Here is a 22,822-nt window from a genome sequence, read left to right as displayed (position 1 = left end):
TAAAAGGTTTCCTTTCCAATTAAAAGTAAAACACTTTTACCGATACAACGATTTTGTTCCAGAAATGCATGGTAGTATCAAAAACTAAATTCAAAAGTTTGAACTTTCTACGAATATTCACCAACGCGAACTTTTAATCCAACGAACGAACTTTTTAAATTTAGAGTATTTTTTCTTTGTGTGTACAACGAGGAACTTGCCCATGGCCGCGGAACAGTTTGTGCTGTGGCAAGTAAGTACAACCTGGCTGGACTTTCTTTTAATTCTGCTTCCGTTACTGCGAAATCCCAATTAATCTCTGGTTCTCAAATCCTCTGGTTTATTTTGGCATAGGCTTCTGCCGCCAAAACAAAAAAACAAACGTCGGTGATAAAAAAAACGCTGATCCAGTGCAAAAAAACACTGGTCCAGTGGAAACATTCGCTGAACCAGCGGATTTTTCGCCGAAACCAGTAGAATAATTTCCTGGTTGATTTTGGTACGAGCTGCTGCCGCCGGAAAAAAAATCCGGTCGTCAGCGATAGAAAACGCTGATCCAGCATAAAAGAACACCAGTTCAGTGAAAAAATCCGCTGGACCAGCGAATTGTTTCCCAAAACCAGTACAATAATCTCCTGGTTGATTTTGATGCCCTGCCGCTTTTTCCAAACCAGCGAGAAAATTTTCTGATTCTAGCAAAACTGATCCCCCAAACAGCGACATATTTCACCAAACCAATTTTTTTTTTCACTGGTTTGGTAGAATTTCATCGGTATCCAAACCAGCGAAAAAAATTAGCGATTCTAGGTAATTTTTGTGCAGGCTGAGAAATTAGCGACATTTTTCGCTAGTTTTAGCGAACTTTATCGCGATTTGGCGATGGATCCCCTTTCCGTGTGCTTTCTTGGAGAAAGTTTTAAAGAATTTTCTCAATTTTAACGCTATTGAGTTTGGAAAAAAATAGTGGAAAATAAAAATGTTAAAAATCAAAATGTAAAAAAGAGGGTTTTTCCATTTAAATCAATGCGCAAAGTGTGGACGCAACCAATCGCTCCCAAATTTCGGGGAGTTGTTTAGGGGCCTTAAAGCAACAGAAAAAAATATGTTCTGAAAAATCGACCATCTTGAGCCATCCTAAAACATATATATTCAAGCTTTTTAATAAAAAACTAATAAAATGTAATTAAATAGTCTTTCTGGGTGAAATATTTATTAAGTTGTTATTTAAAAAAATGCCGTCCACGAAATCATCAATAATCACTACCAGGGTAACTCGCTTAATTCTACAGTAGTTCTTAAGAATTTTTTTTATTCCATTTTGAATTTGATAAATTATTTTGAGAAAAATCGTTACATTTTCACAAAAACATAAAATTTCACGAGATTTCACAGAAAAAGCCAAATTTCGCGGATTTTACGCTGTCTGTGAAATCGTGAAATTTCACTTACTCTAAATATTACCTATTGTTTGAGTAACAATCCGGATTACATCAATTAATTTATTTACCCAGAAAAATTTTATAATAACATTCTTTGATATCAACTTTTTTAAAAAGGCTTTGTAAAATGGCATTCCCAACTTAGATTTTTGCTTCAAACAAAAACAAAAATATTCAGCAAATAATAATCTAAAATAACACATCAAATCCTAAACCAGAGGGAGTCAAGGGAGCAAACTAACAATTCAACAAGCAAGCAAGCATTTCACGAGTCGCGTCGCATGCTCCCTGGTTGGCATTTGCCTATCATAAATCAACTTCATTAGATTTCGCCCATGAATAACGAGCGGAAAAATCGAATTTGGGTGCGCAGATTTTTTTTCAAATAAACTTTTTCGATTTCTGAACGAGTGCGCGCGGAAATGTCCCCCTTTTTTTCTCCGCCAGATGATTGTTTGCCATTTTTGCAAAACATTCACTCATAAGGGGGGGAAAATTCGGGGGAAATCGTTCCAAAAGTTGAACAACGCGACATATTCAGCACAAAACTTTTCGCTGTCAAGCTTTGTGATATACGGCACACATACGGGGTTTTCACTTTCTAGAAACAAATAATTGAAAATCGCCATCGGTGATGGTCATCTCTGTGGATGGAAGCAACTTTCAACCCTTGAGCCAGCTTGAGTCAGCAACAGTTCCATTACTGCCATGTGGATTTCCACCGTTTCTTCCTTCCTTGCAAAAGCCCCGGGAACCAGTTCGGACCATCACAAACTGGTCGAGGCACTTGTTTGACTCTGTATGAGCACCAGTGCTGAGAGGGAAAACCGGGCTAATAAAATTTACCATGATTTATTCGAGCTCCCAGATTCGATAAATTTATGGCTATTCTATGCAAATATTAACTTTAATCATTTAAGCAAAGAGAAATATAATATGGAAATGTGCATTTGTGTTTCCACCCACCACCACCCCGGACCTTCCTTCTCCTTCCTCGTGGTGCATTTCCGTCGGAGTTTGGGACCGGAAAAAGGGGTAAACCATAATTCAAGTGCTGTTTTATGTGCAGAAAAGTCCGGAAGTTCTTTCGGGAGGGTGGTGGTCGGTCCGAGAATAGAACACCAACAAGGAGTTGAATTAAGTTTCGAAATGGCTCCGAAGGATACGGGTCTTGGAAGGTATGGGAGGGCCCATGCACATTTGCAACCGAAAGTGGTCCGTTCGTTTTGAGGAGGGGAGAGGCCCTGCTGGGTTTGGGTTTCGAATCATCACATTACTAATGGCTGCAATATCCTTCGGTGCACGACGAGACGGTACAGCAGTGCAAATAAAGATCTTTGGAAGTTTGTTTTGGTCAGCACATGGGAATGCAGCAGAACTTTTAAGGTTAGACTGTGAGTGAGACTTGTTGATTTGACTTTAATCTTGTTCGGATAGCTTTAATTGGATTTTCTTGGAATGCTTTAGAAAATCAACGATGTTCAATCATGATCAATCTAGAATGTTTCATTTTTCTTTTCAAAAAAGAATAAGCTTCGGGAAACTTTAGTCAAGTTCAAATAATTTTCTTTGAAAATATCCGATTAGAATTGAGCATTTTAACAATTCTAGATTTTTTTCTGAAAAGGTTCTATAGGTTATTGTCTTTCATACATATTAAGGTGGTCCAAATCTAGGCTTCCCTGGGACCCCCTGAAATCAAAGATTGGTTTAATTGCTCCCTCTAATTGCTTGAAGTTTGTAAGGGAAAATCGTCAAAATGTATGGATAAATGCAACTGTTTCCGTATTTTACCTGTGGAGTGCGCAGTAATTATCCTTCCACCTTCATTAAATCCGTAGTAACAGTTCAAAAGGGCAAATCTGCGTTTGTAAACAAGCAGTCTATCCCCCTCTCACTTGACGTGAATTGTCACTTGAGCAAAATGGATAGACTGCTTGTTTACAAACGCAGATTCGCCCTTTTGAACTGTTACTACGGAAATTTGGAACAACTTTCCCGAAGACACCACATTATTAGGATTTTTTTGCTGAAAAGTTATTAGTTTTGGAAAATAATTGTCTAAAGGTTATTTTTTTAAACTTGAATGAACCTCGCTAATTCATCTTGGAGCTTGTTGGGGGGCCCCGAGTCAGAGAAACTGATTTTCGAAATCTTCTATTGGTAAAAAATGATTTTATATCACCCGTATTTTTTTGTTTGGCCATTAGGGTGACCTACGCCGTGATAGGGTGGTCTGAAAAATTGATATTTTCGTCGATTTTAGCAAAAAACACTTTTTTCGAAAAATCATAACTCCTCGCCATTTCAACCGATTTCAATTTTCTTATACGCAAATGAAAGATAATAAGTCGGCCTTGTAAAAAAATAATAAAAAAATTCAAAAATCTAGCCAAACATATGAAAAGGTCGAATGAAAATTTAAAATGCCGTTTTGACGGTATCTAGACCAAAGAGTCTATATCTGAAAATATTTTTATCGGATTCCCCGAACATTTTTACATAACATAGTGAAAAATGGGAGGAGTTCATTAACAGGATTCCTAGATATGATTTTTTGAAAATAAAATCCGGTTTTTTGGGCGCACCGCCCACCCTAACACGGCGTAAGCCACCCTAATGGCCAAAAAAATACGGGTCTGATTGTTTCGGCCAGGAAACCCCCAAAAAAATGTTGAGCCCGATCCGAGCACTTTTGTTTTTTTCCATGCTGTTTTCGTGGGGTATTCTAAAAATAGAAAATTTTGGTTGCTTTTACTTATGCATTTTTTTATTTGCTTAATTTGGCATTTATTTTAAATTTTGTTAAATAATTTAGATTTCATAATTTTTTTGATTTTTTAAATATCTTGAATCTAGAATTCATAAAATTTCCAGGATTTTTTAATTTTATATTTTTTTATTTCTTTGAATTTTTCAAATTTTACTTCGTACCCGAGCAGACGGAAATAGCTTGGGAATAACATTTTTTGATATTAGAAAATACTAGACCAATAACATTTTATGTTATTTATAACAAGAATTGTTATTCGTCGTTATTATTTTTTTGTTATTGGATTGTTATTGTAATAACAGGCTAATAACATTTTCAGTTATTCTTCGAACAAATCTTTGTTATTATTTTTTGTTATTTTAACAACTAATCCGATCATCCCAATAACAGTTGGCGGTATTCTTCCATAACAAAAAATGTTATTCCAAAGTCGTTTTGGCTTTAAACCAGTATCAACCCAATAACACATTTTGTTATGATAACATAAACTGTTATTGAACTCTTATGCAAAAATGGATTTTGTAAGAATATTCCGTAACAGTTTTTGTTATTTTAACAGTATTTGTTATTGAAATGGCATGAATTTAGTTATTACCGTCTGTTCGGGTAGCTTTCTAAAATACTTGGATTCCATTAATTCCTCTTTTTTTTATTAATTTTATGTATCTCAATTTTTTGCAATAAGCTTTAGAATCTAATTATCTAATTTTTAACGAAACTAGGTTATTTTTAAATTACGGGATTTGCTTCTAATGTTTCTTGTCTCTGCTAGCAAACAAAAATTAGACCTTTTGATAAAGTACGCTTTAATTACTTATTTTTGAAATTTACTGAATTTCTTAGATTTCACAGATTTTTAAATGTTTAATTTTAATTTTTTAAAGGAGTATGGGCGGATTTCGCTGATACGCGTCGAATGAAGTCAAGATGATCGAAATCTATAATAAAATATTTACTTTATGAGTGATTTGAGAAAATGCAAAAATTCGATTTTTTGTACATTTTCACCCAAAATTCTCAAACTTCAACTGCTGGTAACTTTTGAATCCCGGGGTTTGGAGAGTTGGTCCAGAAGACTTTTTTTCATGTCTCGGCGAGATCTATCGAAAAAAGTTGGTCTCGTTTGTGTACATTTTTTGACAAGTTCCCATATAAATTTGCCCATTCTCCTTTTATTAAATTATTATAATTTTACCAATTTACTATCAAAAATAACACATCTTTACAAAGGACGCTTGAATTATTTTTTTATTTATTATTGAGTTTTATGAATTATTTGTATTTTAAGAAAATAATAAAATTCCTAGATTTTTGTCAATTCTTCGAATAGAAATGTCAATTTTATTATTTAAATTTCCTGATTTTTTAAATTTCTTCAATTTATAAGTTTTTCAAGGTCTGTGCCACTGCTTACATTCAAAAATTAGTAATTTTGATAAAGTACGCATATTTCTTGTTTATAATCATTTTAATTTCGTGGGTTTCTGAAATTTTTTAATAATTGTATTTTAAATTTCATTAATGTTTTATCTAATTTGAATTTATCGCATTTTACTAAATTGTTAGAATTTATAAATTTTCTTGTACCTTAAATTTTCTTAAATTTAATCAATTTCGCATTCATTTCAATTCCTTGATTTTTGAATATTCTTAAGGGTTTTTAAGGGGCAAAACAAAAGTTTCCTTTAAAGTTCCATTTTTAAAAGAAATTTTAAGTGCAATCAAATGAAATCAATTTAAAATGCTTTCCCCTATGATTACAACAATTTTTGGCATGTTTGGATTTATTCAATAATTTTTGGAATTTTGTTGAATTTTCAATGTACATAACTGCAAAAAGCTGTTTATTTATATTTTTTCGTTACTTTTTATGAAGACTAATGATTACTTATTAACTGTACGGGTGTATAACGCATTTTCCAATGTTTTTTTTTTCACTGAAATATTGAAATTCTGGCTTGTTGTTTATATTTTTATAATTTTTTTCCGTAAATACATTTTCAATAAATATCAGGTAATAAATAGCTAATGGGAATTGACACAGCATGTTTTTATCAAAACTTTTGCAGAGTTTAAGGGGGGAAAAAGTCTTTAACCTTCCAAACATCCAAGAATTTCCCCAATAAACATTCTATCTAGTTTGGAGTTAAATTATTTTTTCTATCCAACATTCATTCCAGATAATTATAATAAAATAAAATCATAAATATCATATCGTTGATTATTTTTGCATAAACATGCAAATTAGTTAATTTCACTTTTAACTTTAAACAAACTTTAACATTTAAACTCCACGCCTACTCTTCGCTTTTGGGAATCAATCGTTTATACCAATTATTGTTATCCGGTTTGCAAAAGATAGGTAACTTATCAGACTTTCAAGGAAAAATACATGTTTTTATGTTTTTAAACTACAAAATTGTCTTCTTTCCTCTAAATATCCCCCATCTATAAGCTATTTTGAAGATTATTTTGTAACTTTTTTCCTTCCTCTGCTCAATTTGTTCTCCCATGTACCAGTAAACTCTTTCCCCGTTTGAGTTAGTCAGCTGTTCAAGAGTACCCAGATTATTGCACTGATGTTTTTGCCAAAACAATCAAATAAATGAAATGAAATGAAATAAACTACAAAATCTAGCGAAATAATTTTGTAAACAAAAAATCTGAATTATTATCTACAAAAAGAATTGCAACAAAATCAGACCATATAATTTCTAATTGTTGCATTGAGTCCGAGGAGGCAACAATTTTGCAACATTTGAATAAATATCTTTTAGAGAATTCAACCAGATTTATGTTTAATAATAGTGAATGATAGCTCAACTATAATTTTTTTTAAGGAGATTTGTATTAATTCTTTGAAAAGTCTCATTCGACTAAATGGCTAAAGTTACAAAATTGCATAATGTTCAAATTGACATGGTCCCGCAAAAAAATTCTCGAACTATACAACATAAAGCTCTTTCCAGCTCTTCCAAACTCGATTAGATGATTTATGTTTAAACTTCGAATCAAAGAACGCCCCCTTCCTGGAAACAACTTCAATCACCTCTGAAGGCGCCGAAAAGCTCTTCTTTTTCCTCCTTGAAAGACACGGTAAACTTTTCGCATTTTTTTCATATTTCTTTTTTTGTAATCGAATCAAACTGTTCACACGAAAAGAAAAAAAAAAATCATGTGTACTTTTCGCCTTCATCCGAGATATTTCGATGATTCTTCCGGTTGAAAAGAGCCAGCCTCTCCCGATCGAATAACGACGCGGGGGTGGGCTCCTTTTTGCTACAATCTATCAATTTGCGATCGTTAGCCGTAATCAAATAAATCGAACCGGAGAAGATGCGCGAAGCTCCATGGATCGGGTGCAGCCATCGCTGAAAAGTGCTTAAAAGCAACAGAAGCTCTGAGAAGGGGGGGAGGACAAAATGTGGGAATATTTATGGGGGCCCAGAGTTGGTGAGATAAAAATTTATGAACTTCTTAAAAGTGTATAAAATAGATGTTTATGATTTTTTGTTCCTCTGTTGAAGTGCTTTTTTTTTTCTCTTCACCATGCGAGCGAATTCAAATAAGACATATCGATTATGGTTTTGGATTCGGGATAGTCGAAGTAAAATTTAACGACGCGATAAGCAGTGTTTCATGATCCAGTTGCCAGATTTATGCTGGCTGCTTAAAAATGGGATGTGATTTTGAAAGAGATGCAAATTGTGGTTGAACTACGATGAAAACCTAAATCTCAATTTACCAATTTCAAATTTTCATTTAGTTTTACATAATTGTATAATTGTGTTTTGCATTGTTCCTCCCGACAAACATTTACCTGTTAATTAACACACTTTCCACTCACGAAATGGTTAATTTGTTTCAATTTGTAGCATTTGTCTGCTCAGTTAACCCCCGGGGCTGGGGTGTTGCATTCTCCACAGGTCCTGCTGCAATCACTGACGTTCGTGCCATGAGTCAGTACACCAGCCAGCAAGCCAGCCAGCGTGCACTGGTGCAATTCGCCGCCTTTTCTCACTTGTTTGTCTAGCGCATTAAAGCAAACTGTTGCTGCATGAAAATCACTTTGTACACTTTGAAATAATTAAAACATAATTAAATTATACTCCCCACCCCCTTGTTCCTTCCTGGGTTTGCAAACGCCGTTGGGCACGTTGGATGGGAACTTCTTGATTTTACCTTGATAACCCTTTGATGACTAATAGGATAAAAAGGTTAAAAATTATTAAATTTAACTAAATAATACTAAATGAAATCCTTCAAAAGAAAACATACTTTGTTGAATGGAATGACTGAACTTTATTCAAATTAGATTAACGAATAAACTGACTTGAAAAGGGTTAAACTATGTTAAAAATGTAACAAGACGACCCGGGAAAATTCGCGGAAAGGGGAGTGCCAAAGCGCAAACTGACAGGCACTTGCCACCTTTCTATTATTATTATTATTTTTCTTATCACACTGCACTTGACTCTGAAGTAATTTTGCCTTCACCAGCCAGCGTGCTCTCGAGCACCCACTCAGTTAGGAGACTTTATGCACGAATTCACGATTTTCCTCTTTTCCCCTCGCCAAAAAATGTTTTCCTTTTAAAAGTAAAGAAAATCAGCACGAGAAGACAGCAAAGGGAAAGGGAGAACGGAGGGAAGGGGGGACATTGCACCGTAAAAAGTGGAAAATAAACATAATAAAAACGACGTTTATTAAAAGAGATTGCAGGCGAAGGATTTTAAGTCCTTGCCGATCTGGCTTTTGTTTGAAGAGCTGAAGGGCGGGGAACAAAAACAGCAATTGCGCCCAGGCTAGAGGCTGAGCAAAAGGTTCAAGACTGACAGCACAATTTTCTCCAGCAGCACAAATGGTGCCAAGTTTGCTTCTTTTTTTTGTTTTATTTGGACAGGGGAGAGATCGACATTCCGGTGTAGTAGATGCAAAACATGATTATTCCGGGGGAAATTATAAGGAAATAAAGAGAATTTACACTGCCGAGTTTCTTGGCTTGGGTGCGCCGAAATCTTATGGTGGGAAAAAGTTTATCCTTTCCGGTGGAAGGCCAGATAGATAAAATATTCAGGTGTGAGCAAGAGATGCTCAAGATTTGACAAAAAAAAAACAAAAAACAAAAAACAAAAAACATAAAACAAAAAACAAAAAACAAAAAACAAAAAACAAAAAACAAAAAACAAAAAACAAAAAACAAAAAACAAAAACAAAAAACAAAAACAAAAACAAAAACAAAAAACAAAAACAAAAAACAAAAACAAAAACAAAAACAAAAACAAAAAACAAAAACAAAAACAAAAAACAAAAAACAAAAACAAAAACAAAAACAAAAACAAAAAAACAAAAAACAAAAAAAAAAACAAAAAACAAAAAACAAAAAACAAAAAACAAAAAACAAAAAACAAAAAACAAAAAACAAAAAACAAAAAACAAAAAACAAAAAACAAAAAACAAAAAACAAAAAACAAAAAACAAAAAACAAAAAACAAAAACAAAAACAAAAAACAAAAAACAAAAACAAAAAACAAAAACAAAAACAAAAACAAAAACAAAAACAAAAAACAAAAACAAAAACAAAAAACAAAAACAAAAAACAAAAACAAAAAACAAAAACAAAAACAAAAAACAAAAACAAAAAACAAAAACAAAAAACAAAAAACAAAAAACAAAAAACAAAAAACAAAAAACAAAAAACAAAAAACAAAAAACAAAAAACAAAAAACAAAAAACAAAAAACAAAAAACAAAAAACCAAAAACCAAAAACCAAAAACAAATCAAACTGACAATATCTCGGAAATTATTGATTCAATTTTCAATGCTAGTTAATGAATCTTTTGTTTTTTTTTCAATAAAGAATATTTTCAAAAAAATATAGTTTGGTTTATGAAATTAGGAATAATATCTATTTGTAAACTTTTTTTTAATAAGAAACAAAATTTTAAAATTTTGAATTTAAGGTGCTTTTTTGCAAGAAGTAATTTTTAAATGTTATAAAATGAAAAGAAATCCAAAATTTTATACCAAAAAGTAGCTGAGCAGATCTCTCAGATTTCGGTCATTCGTTTTTTTGTATTTTGTAATCCGACTGCAACTTTTTTAGTTTTTTCGGTGTACCCAAAAAGCCATTCTGCAACTTTAGTTTGTCCATATAATTTTCCATACAAATTTATCAGCTGTCCATACAAAAATGATGTTCGAAAATTTGAAAAATCTGTATGTGTTGAAGGAATTTATTGATCGATTTGGTGTCTTCGGCGAAGTTGTAGGTATGGATATGAACTACACTGAAAAAAAATTGATTCACGGTAAAAAATTTGTGATTTTTTTTAAATTTTTTGTCACTAAAACTTGATTTGCAAAAAAACTCTTTTTTTTATTTTTTTGCATTTTTGATATGTTTCAGAGGACATCAAATGCCTACTTTTCAGAAATTTTTAGGTTGTGCAAAAATCTTTGACCGAGTTATGAATTTTTTAATCAATTTGATGATTTTTTTAAAAAATCGAAATATTGGTCGCAAAAATTTTTCAACTTCATTTTTCGATGAAAAATTAAACTTGCAATCAAAAAGTACTTCAGAGAAATTTTGATAAATTGCAGCGTTTTCAAGTTAAAGCCATTTTTAAGTAACTTTTTGAAAATGGTCGCAGTTTTTCATTTTTTAAAATCAGGGCCCATGTTTGTTTTAACTTTTGAAAAAAAAAATATTTTTGAAAAGCTGAGAAAATTTTCTGTATTTTGCTTTTTTGAACTTTGTTGATACGATCCTTAGTTGCTGAGATATTGCCATGCATGCGTGAAATTTTCTGATCTTTTCGAAGACAATAGTTTTTTTTTTAAATCACGACTCATATTTTAAAAGGACGTAATATTGAATATTTGGCCCTTTTGAATTTTCATACATCGTTTTTGTATGGACAGCTACCAAATTTGTATGGAAAATTATTTGGACAACACAGCTAAAAAAGTAGTAATCCAGCTGCGTGTAAAAGGCCTGGGTGTAAAATAAATATTGCATTATTTTATGCAATTTTATGTAATTTTACACACTGAAATATGTAGCCCGTCACTATGGGAAACCTACTTGACCGAAATGTCAAGCTCATATATGTGTTTATCCATTCAACTTTTCATCGGTCTGATGGCCGAGTGGGCTAAGGCGCCAGTCCTTACTGTTGGTGCTGGGTTTGAATCCCGTCGGTTGCAACTTTTTTTTGTGTTTGCAAAAATTGGTCATGCAGTGTGTAATATTAAGTGTTTATTTTGACGAAGGTGATGTGCATGCTTTTGCATGCGATTTTACCATAGGATTATTTGCTGTGAAGCTAATGATGCAAAACGGCTTCTTTGGGCATAGCAAAGGCACCAAAAAAGTTTCAGTTGGATTAAAAAATACAAAAATTAATTCTTAAAAATAAAACGATTTCGTAGAGAATTGCTCAGCTATTGAATTGATATATTGTATAAAAAGTGGAAAGTATTTTTAATTGCAAATTTAATTTTGTTTCAAGAGATTATTTAAAAAAAAAATATTTTTTTCAGAGTTTCGATATTATCCAAAACAATTCATAAAAGCATAACTCCTAACCCTGAAAACAATTATAAAATTGTCGAAGATCATAAAATACGTATTTTGGGAATTTAACTTTTAGTGATCAAAAGTTAAATTAGAAAAATAGAATTTTAATTCCGTGTTCCTATTTTTTCACCTACAACTTTCCCTTTTCAATATACAGAACTTCATAAATTCACATAAAAAATTCTGATTTTGTACCAGTAGGGTGATAAGAAAAAATGAAAACTTTGGAAAATCGTAAGAGATACCCTCTGGTTCGATTTTTTAGGTAAAAATAAGTAACTGTGCCAGTTTTGAACAAAATCGGTTAAGGGCTAGGGCTCGCTTTTTTTTGGTTGAGGTTTGTGTGGTAAAATTCGAAAAAATGAATGGGGAAAAGCAAAAAAATCTAAATCCTTCCAAAAGGTGGCGGTAAATTTTTCGGATCATTTTCAAGTGTGAGATTCTTATAAAAAAAATATGTCAAATAACTTTGTCCAAGACCGCCAAACAATCAGAGTTAACCCTGACGAGTTATTAAAGATTTAATGAACACGTTTTTGGTTGAGAAGATTTTTTTTTCTTCGAGTTCAACGACCATTAACCGATTTCATTCAAAATTTTCACAGTTACTTGTTGTTGCCTAAGCAGTTGAATCAGGGGGTATCCCTGATGTTGATTTTTTTTATTGTCACCCTAATTACTAGCCCCCAAAATTCTGTGGGGACTTGTATAGTAAACTTCAGCTTTTGACATAGGGAATGCATCGAAATTCAAAAATACTTATTTAAAAATAATTAATGAGTTTTAAAAATTGCAAAAAATATTGCTAAACCGTAGAGAACTTTCTTGTTCAATGTGGATGTATGTAATAAATTATTATTTTAATTAAATTTTTGAATATTGTTAAAAAAGTAAACATGTTACGCTTTGAGAAGTCATCCCTAGCAAAGCACATGTAACATTAACCTGAAAAGCGCATTCCAACCGAAAACAGGGCAAAATAAGGATAATTTTATTTATTTGGCGCGAAAAAAGCACCATTATCGGTTTTCTGCATTATTTCTCCCCGCTCACTGCCGTTGATGGCAAAAGGCTGGGCTAAACCGAAAATGTAATTCCTTGATAAAAAAAAAAAAAAACCCGAGTGCAGCAGCATCCAACCCCAGCTGATAAAATTGTGTAACATTTCTGTGATGTACCTGTGCTGTCTCCTGCTGGCTCTGGCATCAGCATATAAAATTCGAGATAAAAGTGTTGGAAAATTTACCAAAAAAAGGGGGGGGGGGGGCACTGCGCTAAAATGTGTTACCTTTTAACGCTTTTCATCGCCTGACGATCTGGAATGATTTTATCACCCCACCTCCCCAGTGTTGTTCACGTGCAATGTGTAAAATGGTGATGGTTTCATCGGGCACTTTTCGCGAATTTTCCTCCCTCCCTTCCCTCCTTCCAATCGAAAAGGTGGAAACCTGGCAAAAGTTGGCGGTGAATGACGCGGCGCGGGTAAAAGCTTTTCAATGAAATGTTATGTGCCATTATTGTTTGTGATTTTTATCGTTACTTTTACACACTCGATGAATTGGATTAATATTTACCGAAGGTCGTAAAACTTTCTGCATTTTTTTTTGTTCAGACCCAGTTGTTACTGGAGAGTGCAAAAAAACTTTTTCAAATTGGAAAATTTATTTCCCACGCTCAGTTGCTCGGGGAAATGTTTCATCCATTAAAATGGTATGATTACACGAATCGTCGTTTGGTAGTAAAATATCGTTTCACTCACAGGTCCAATTCGGGTCTTTTGGGATCCATCACCGGGGAAAGTGCAGCATGCTCAGAGTATCCTTGCTGGGCACAAAGTAGCTGCAATATATCTTCAGTCAGTGCTTTGCAGTGAAATTTATGCCACTTTAAATTTGCCTAGCAACTTGCTTCCGGGGGAGAACAAAAAAAAAAATGAAAGAAAGGATCCCGGCACACACACTCACCATGTGGAACGTTTCCACCTGTATGAATAAATTTAAAGTTTTATGAAATATCTGTGCAAATCTTCGCGGAACCCTGTCTAAACCCTTTGTGTGGCACACATACGCTGGTGCAGGGAAACTGAGAGTTTCTTGCAGTACTTGCGAGAAAAAGGTAACATGGAAATTATCTCTCAGTTTCTACTGCTTTTAGCAATAATTTCTCTGGAACGTTTAGTTTCATTTGAAAAGAGACAATAAAACATTTATTCCAACGATTTTTCAAAATTCAAGATTTGTAGATTAAAGATTTGAAAATTTAACTTTTTTGGGTAATTCTCCGCCAAATCACACAGCTGGTGCCTCGACCCCTCTAATTTTTGTCGCTGATAACGAACCCGAGCTCCGATTTTCGATAGCTCGAGACGGAGGGGCATTCATGTAAAATTGGACGCAAAAAAAGTATTTAAAAATTGAAAAAATCAATAATAATTTCAAAAATTCTGCCTTTTTTCGTTACTTAATTGTAAGTTTTTGTTGGCAAATGTAATTTATGGGAAATTTGTTGTAGAGCAACTCTCTACGAAATTGGCCGATTTCGACCATTTTTATTTTTTGTATTTTTTTTATTTGACTTAAACTTTGTGGGGCCTACCCTATGACCAAATAAGCTATTTTGCATCACTGGTTCACCCATACAAGTCTCCATACAATTTTGGCAGCTGTCCATACAAAAATGGTATGTAAATATTCAAACAGCTGTAACTTTTGAGTGAATTTTCTGATCAATTTGGTGTCTTAAGCAAAGTTGTAGGTATTATTGAGGACTTTTTTATAAACTTTTTTTTTTCACTAAAACTCAATTTCCCAAAATACGTATTTTTTAATTTTCGAGATTTTTTGATATGTTTTAGGGGACAAAAATCCGCAACTTTTGAGCCATAGAGAAACATGGTCAAAAAATCTGCCGCCGAGTTATGAATTTTTAAAAACGGTGATTTTTGGAAAAAATTGAAGTTTCATGCAAAAACAAGTTTGACATTATTTTTTTATGCAAAATTGAATGTGCAATCGAAAAGTACTTAACAGATTTTTTGATAAAAAGCTCCGTTTTCAAGATATAGCCACCGAAAGTTTGATTTTAGCGAAATATTTGCAGTTTTTAAATTTCACGAATGTGTCATGTATTAACATTGAAAATCGGACCATTGCATGGACTTGTAGGGAAGGCCCCCACAAAGTTTGAGCCAAAGCAAAAAATACAAATTAAATCCATTTCCGGTTTTGGTAGAGAATTGCTCGCATGCTATTGCATGCGATTTTACACATTTTTTTACCTTTGTATTCAAATTAATTTTTCGTTTTGCTGCACTCTCTCCTCCCTGCAAAAAATCTCAGAGAAAAAACTCAGAGAGAAAAAAAAGTATTTATTGGTTATAAATTGTAAAACGATCAATTTGTAAACTTTGTATCAAGAGAGTTTTTAGGGTTTCAAGAAATACTTAAGGGATGAAATGTTCGTCATTTATAAAACTTTTTTGCAATTTTTGGACTGCAGCATAACTGCTATCATGTTCAAAACATTTTATGCTACAGATTAAAAAAAAAAATGAAATTTATTCATTGTTGCTTTTATCGGGACTTTAAATATTTTTAAATGGCATTAAAAACAAAAAAATCAGAAAATGTTTTTCAAATCTTGAAAATCTTATTCCAGCGGAAATCAACAAGATTCATTACGTTTTTTCAACATTTATTTCTAACATTAAATAAAACAAACTTGTCCAATGTCATGAAGGCCAGTCATTGAACAATTGTTAGGAGCCGTCGTGGGCCGGATGAAATGGCTTCACGGGCCGGATACTTTTTACATTTCAAAGTTTCGTGTATTTTCTAACTTTGCAGTTTTTTTGGAGCGTAACCATGTTTAACAAAGCTGTAGAGCAGACAATAAAAAAAAGATGTTTAAACCTTGGGAGGTTTACTAGTGACCATAACGAGTTATCACGGTTTTATGAAAAAAAAAAAATAATAATAATTCGAACTTTTAACGTTTTAGTTAAAACTTTTCAAACTTTTCAAAAATTCAAAAAAATCAAAAATTTAGGGAATGTTGAAAACCAACAAAATTTGTATTTCAGGATTATTTACATTTTTACTTGATTTTCCCAAATTGAAAATAAAATTGTGAAGCCTCTACAAAAAAAAAAAAAAAAAAAAAATTAAAAATGTGAGTATGTTTAAAAAGATACAATATTCAAGCCCAAACAAAACTTATCTTTAAAATAATAATTTTTAGTAATAAGGTTTTACAAATGATTGATTGAGCTTTCCGGTAAAAATACTTTCGAGACGAAGGATCGCGTAGAGAACAGACCGCAATTTACAGACTTAATCGAGTCTGTCATATAGAAATAGCTAAAAACCATAAAAAACCTATTTTTTATTTTTAAAACCGTTGTAACTTCACAAGGATTGGACTTAGGACAATAGTCAATATGGAGACTTTTATGCAAAATTGTCTGGAAAATCGACTCTCGTGTTCGGATTTTAAAAACTTTGATGTTTAGAGCACTTTTGAAAAAAAAAAAAACGGTTTAAGTAAATGATTTTTGTATTTTTTAGGTAAGTTGCTCCATCCTACATTTTTTTGTGAGTTTTTTGTTACATCTTAGGCTATTTTCACAAAAATTTTGAACGAAAAAAAATCGTGAGCTCACCTAAAAATTTGACTTTTAAACTTAAAAATCAAAAAATCTCATAAAAGTGGGGTGTTTAATTCTTTCAGTGTTTTTTTTCGGAAAGCCCGTTAAATTTCCTACAAGTTTGTCTTTGACCACTTTTTGATACGATGCAACGGCTTCGAGATACAGCAATATTTAAATTACGAAATATATAAATATTTAAAACACTTACGCCCTTCTCAAATGTCATTATCGAGTGAAAATGGCTCCATATACATAAAAATGGCTTATATATGCCTAGGATAACATGTCTACAAAGTTTCATTGAAATCGGAGAGGGTCGAGAAAAAAGTACCTAAAAGTTACTGTTTTGGGCTGCTCTTTATGAATTTCAGGTATTATAACTTCAGTAATTTAGAAAGCATTTTGTGATACCCTTGCTTCCAAAATTTTAAAAGCTAGACCTAAAATTCAAAATTAAGATTTTTTTTTTAATTTTTCTGCATCCCCTTTGATTTGACCACAGCCGAGGGTCAAACACTTTGAATAATATTTGTACCCGCTTTTAATTGAAAAATATCATTTTCTATGCGAAATTGCATTTACATTTTGTCTTGGAAATTCCGGAATTTATACAAAATTATTCTCGGAGAAATTTATCATCCGTATAATCACGTTTTGTATTAAAAACTATTATCAGGGGTTTTGGTAAAGGATGAGTAATAGTGTTTGTTTATTTGGCTCTAACTTTGCATATACATTTAGATTTTAATGTTTTTTGAAACAATTCAATAAAAAAATCAGATTTCATCGAAAAATATCTTGAAGAACTATTTCAGGTGGATACCACTTGAAAACGGTCCTATGAAAAACTGTGCTGTTTACTGATTTCCATTTGAAGAAAAGCCAAACCATTTTTGAAGCAAAATTTCGATATTTTGCACAAAATTACCGGTTTTATAATTCAGAACCTGAGCAAACAAATATATCAGTTTGTACCAATGCACAGTGGTCCGAAACTGAAATCTAGCGTGACAAAATTGATAGCGGCCACACGTAGAATTTTTATTTTAGCGGGATGACGAGTTAGCGCTTCGGTGTCTTCAGAAAAGTTGAAGGAAACACTATTTTGAGCAACTTTGCTGAAAAGCAAACGGGAAATTTCTAGAGCCAATTTTGTAATTAAGGTTGAGGTGTTTATGAAAAAATAAGTTTTTTGAATTTATCAACTCAGGCTTAAGTCGAAGCGAGTTGATGTCTTCTAGACATTTGAAGAGCTTATAAAAACACACATTGATCTTCGAAGAGAGCGAATATCAGACCTTTTGAACGAAAGTTATAGCCAAAATACGACGAAATAGACGCCATTTTGAAATGTGAAAATTATCTAGTGGTTGAAAAAGAAGAAACTAGTTTTAGCTGAAATATTTCAGGAATCAACAAAATAGTTCAATTTTACGTCTGTTTTAGTCTGTGGAACATTTATGCGAACATGGGAAGTGAAGTGATTTTAAATTTGGAAGTAATTTTGAAGTTTAAAAATTGTAAATCCAAGATATTGGCCAAAATGGTGGTGATGAAATATTGCGAAAATGTACGTGGTAATGTAACCACTCATATCCGACTACCGGGTCGCCAAACTTGGATTTGATCTTGAAAATTAGAAATAAAAGAATAAAAATCAATGTTCCATGATTCGATAATTCGATTTTTGTAAAGAAACCTTCAAATATTCAAACTCTGGATAATCGAGAATGAAATCAAAGACTGGCACATCACAAGGCTAAATTCTAAATTTGAGCATATTCTGACTCCTCTAAACTCTTGAAGTTTGTATGGGAAAAAATGTGTATGGAGAAAAGTAACTGTTTTACTTTTTAACCTGTGGAGGGCGCCATAGTTATCTGATTCTAGGAAATTCTCAGTTGTAGAATCTTCATTAAATTTTGAAAAACTTTCCCGAATACACCATATTTATATGATTTTTTAATGAAATATCAATAGCTTCCGGAAATGAACTCTTTTACGCGGACAATCTTTGATTTCAGGGGGCAGCCCTGAGAAAGCTCGGATTTGGACCACCCTACTGTACATCAATCCTATTACAGTTAAGTACGTTTGAATTAACATAATTTAGAAAATTGCAAATTTACCCCACTCACGAAACTTGTCTATTTTCGCGTTTTTTCTATAAAGAATTCATAGCGGTTACCATTGTCTTGCACAGTTTTAGCGCTGTCTCGCAAGTGTAGTTGAAGGTAGAAATTTTCCTCATGTGAGAAAAAAAAGCACGTCATCCTTTGGTCTCGCGAAAAGGATCCTTCTCCTCTGGGCGCAAGTGTCCCGCGGAGTTTACCTCGGAAATTTATCTGTATCACCTGGAGTGGAACTACTTTTTTTTTGGTGTGCTTACCGTGCTTTGAGTAGCTTTTGGATTCGAATTTTAGTTGTTGTACTTTTATTTTTTTTTTCGAGAAATTCTGAACTTGTTTTACTGTACAATTTTTGATTGACTTCACCTTCTTTTATTGATATTTCAAATTTACCCCCTTGAACTTTCGCAAAAAAGTGTGTGCGTTCTTGGCAAGGTTCTAGCTGCAAGTGTTTCTTGCCTAAATCACACAAAAACTCATGTCCTCAAAGGAACAGCATTCAGCAAGAACGATTGCATCCTTGAGGAAACTTTATGACCTGGAATGTAATTTTTACCTGCTTTTGCTGACAAGCGTTTGAGCGTGTGCCAACTAGGATAGTTACAAATCGTTACGAAAGAAAATTTACCAGGTTCTTTTATGAATCTTTTTTTTTCATTTTTTAATAAGATATTTTGTTTTAATTTAAGTTTAATATGACATCAACTCACGGAAAAATAACAAAACTTTTCCCGCCTTTTCAATTTATTTATGTTTTCGAGTGTGTCGTTGCCGTCGTTGCGCCCTTTCGAATTTGATCTTTTATTTTATTCAATTTTATTTATGCGTGTTTTCATTTTTTATCGCACACATTCGGCGTTTTATGAGTGTGTGTGACGCCACACACATCCATACCATATCAGAGGCTCCATCGGGCGTAAAACAGTCGGGCCAGTGTGTCGTCGTGCGTTATTGTTGAGCGGAATTGAGTGGATTTATCTGATTTTTTTTTTCACAGTATTGTGTTACCGGATATGGCGCGGCAACAGTAAAACGGGTTATCTACTGAATTTTTGTGAAAGGGGATGAGAAGTAATCCATAATTGAATCGCGACAAGTGCTGTCAATTTTACTGGATGAAATACTTGTTAGAATTACGTGAAAAGGATGCAATAGCTTTTTTTACAATTTGAGATATAGAAGTACAACCAGACACTCATTTTGAAAGTTAGAAACAAGAGAAGAGAGAAGAGAGAAGAGAGAAGAGAGAAGAGAGAAGAGAGAAGAGAGAAGAGAGAGAGAGAGAGAGAGAGAGAGAGAGAGAGAGAGAGAGAGAGAGAGAGAGAAGAGAGAGAGAGAGAGAGAGAGAGAGAGAGAGAGAGAGAGAGAGAGAGAGAGAAGAGAGAGAGAGAAGAGAGAAGAGAGAAGAGAGAAGACGATGTGAAAACATTTTTTCCATTGATATTTCGCCTGATTTTTTTGTAAGATTGTTTTGATTGCTTGTTTCTAAATTTTTAACTCAATTTACTTTTTCGCCTACAAAACTCAATTTATTCAATGGCCGTCCATCTTTTCGCTTTTTGTTACTCTGTCCATGTGCAAGGATATGTTATGTTTTCTCATACAAACATACACAATCACAAATACAAACACACCAGATCGTGAAATTAAATTGACTGGCGTCGTCTCGACTTGTTGGATGCTGTCTTGTATTTATATGTTGCTGTTGAGTTGCGGATGATTCCACTATAAGGTTTTTTTTTACTCTTTCCATTTTTTTCTACAGAATGTGTCCTCACATGTGAGTCGCTTTATAGTTGGTATATGTGTAATCCACGCTCCACAGGATAAACGGAGCTACTAAAATTGCATGCGATGGGGCAGATATGGGAGGGCAAGCATGAAAAAAAATATAAAGTAAAACACTGCTGCTGCTGCAAAGTATGATACGTATCGGGGCAAGTGTGTGTTGTGGCGCGTGCCCTGCCAGTAAATGGCCAGTAATATGGCCGGAGAATACACCAGTCATGAGCCAATTGTGTCAGATGTCACCGGTTACCGAATGGTGGTGTAATTTTAAAGATCGTTTCATCCGACAAGCATGAAAATGTCCGTTTCAGTAGCGTGAATAAACTGGAACTCTTTTGAAAAATATAAATAAATTGAAATAAATGAATAAAAAACTTTTATTAATTTCATTTTAAAAAAATCTACAAAAAGCAATAAAAACGCATAACTTTAGCAGAAGCTTTGCACAAAAAGAGACACCCGAGACTTATTGCGTTCGACTGGGGAAAAATGTGGCCCTGGCCATAACTCATCGTCTCGGAAAAGCTACACACGACTTGCAAATGGCCCTCCCCGGAAAATGCATTATGATTTGGAAGCCTTTCAATAGGACCATTTCCCAGAAGAAGATTCTCGGAGGTTTCTAATACTAAAAGTCCTGCTGCATCAACGAACACACACACACGCGCGTTCGGGACATTACAAGAAAGGACTGACTGCCGGTATCCCTCCCCAAAATGGGGCTGTCCAAATAAATTTTCCCTCCAGGGCCTTTGAAATGCACATTTCGGCACCACGTAGCAAGGACTGATGTGCTATATGGCTTTGCTTTACACTTGACTGCAGTTGCGGGAGCACTTTGCGGCCCTTGGATAAGTTGGGTTTGGTTTGAGTTAAGAGTCACAGTCACAGTCAAGCCAGAACCAGTACCAGAACCAGAACCAGAACCAGAACCAGAACCAGAACCAGAACCAGAACCAGAACCAGAACCAGAACCAGAACCAGAACCAGAACCAGAACCAGAACCAGAACCAGAACCAGAACCAGAACCAGAACCAGAACCAGAACCAGAACCAGAACCAGAACCAGAACCAGAACCAGAACCAGAACCAGAACCAGAACCAGAACCAGAACCAGAACCAGAACCAGAACCAGAACCAGAACCAGAACCAGAATCAGAACCAGAACCAGAACCAGAACCAGAACCAGAACCAGAACCAGAACCAGAACCAGAACCAGAACCAGAACCAGAACCAGAACCAGAACCAGAACCAGAACCAGAACCAGAACCAGAACCAGAACCAGAACCAGAACCAGAACCAGAACCAGAACCAGAACCAGAACCAGAACCAGAACCAGAACCAGAACCAGAACCAGAACCAGAACCAGAACCAGAACCAGAACCAGAACCAGAACCAGAACCAGAACCAGAACCAGAACCAGAACCAGAACCAGAACCAGAACCAGAACCAGAACCAGAACCAGAACCAGAACCAGAACCAGAACCAGAACCAGAACCAGAACCAGAACCAGAACCAGAACCAGAACCAGAACCAGAACCAGAACCAGAACCAGAACCAGAACCAGAACCAGAACCAGAACCAGAACCAGAACCAGAACCAGAACCAGAACCAGAACCAGAACCAGAACCAGAACCAGAACCAGAACCAGAACCAGAACCAGAACCAGAACCAGAACCAGAACCAGAACCAGAACCAGAACCAGAACCAGAACCAGAACCAGAACCAGAACCAGAACCAGAACCAGAACCAGAACCAGAACCAGAACCAGAACCAGAACCAGAACCAGAACCAGAACCAGAACCAGAACCAGAACCAGAACCAGAACCAGAACCAGAACCAGAACCAGAACCAGAACCAGAACCAGAACCAGAACCAGAACCAGAACCAGAACCAGAACCAGAACCAGAACCAGAACCAGAACCAGAACCAGAACCAGAACCAGAACCAGAACCAGAACCAGAACCAGAACCAGAACCAGAACCAGAACCAGAACCAGAACCAGAACCAGGACCAGAACCAGAACCAGAACCAGAACCAGAACCAGAACCAGAACCAGAACCAGAACCAGAACCAGAACCAGAACCAGAACCAGAACCAGATCTAGAGTTAGAGTCAGAGCTAGATCTAGTAGGGTCGCTCGGAGTTCTGTCACGGACCATCGGAAAAGACGCCCTGGCACGTGTTTTTCCGCTTTCCGCCGCGTTATAGGCAAATGTTTTACGATCCGGAGCGCAACAGCCAAAAACGTGTGTGTACGGGATCTCACACTGGATGTCGTCGTAGTCTCCGGTAATGCATACGGCGGAACGGACCGACTGGCAGTGCTGCCGCCTATCCCTGGCCAAGTCAGTGCGGACACAGAAATGCCGAAGCGAAATTCAATTTATGTGCAAATTCCGTTTGCCAAATGTATATTTCACATAACGCCGCATATAATTGAAATGCAAATGCATTTTAAAATGATTCCGTTTGGCTTGT

The 22,822-nt window shown here is 34.6% G+C and overlaps 1 protein-coding gene across 1 annotated transcript; it reads left to right on the top strand.

Moving 5' to 3' along the window:
- Positions 1–202: 202 nt before the first annotated feature.
- Positions 203–22,405, top strand: LOC119769315 (vegetative cell wall protein gp1-like; the record flags this gene model as incomplete). The annotated part of the gene is made up of 2 exons (XM_038261303.1): positions 203–232; positions 21,305–22,405. Coding segments are annotated over exons 1-2 (1,131 nt in total), but the record flags the coding sequence as incomplete, so codon positions are not given.
- Between the last annotated feature and the right edge of the window lie 417 nt (positions 22,406–22,822).

This window comes from Culex quinquefasciatus, chromosome 3, assembly GCF_015732765.1.
Source record: "Culex quinquefasciatus strain JHB chromosome 3, VPISU_Cqui_1.0_pri_paternal, whole genome shotgun sequence".
NCBI classification, from domain to species: Eukaryota; Metazoa; Arthropoda; class Insecta; order Diptera; family Culicidae; genus Culex; species Culex quinquefasciatus.
The sequence above is the reverse complement of the archived record's forward strand: the minus strand, read 5'-3'. Positions and strand labels throughout refer to the sequence as shown.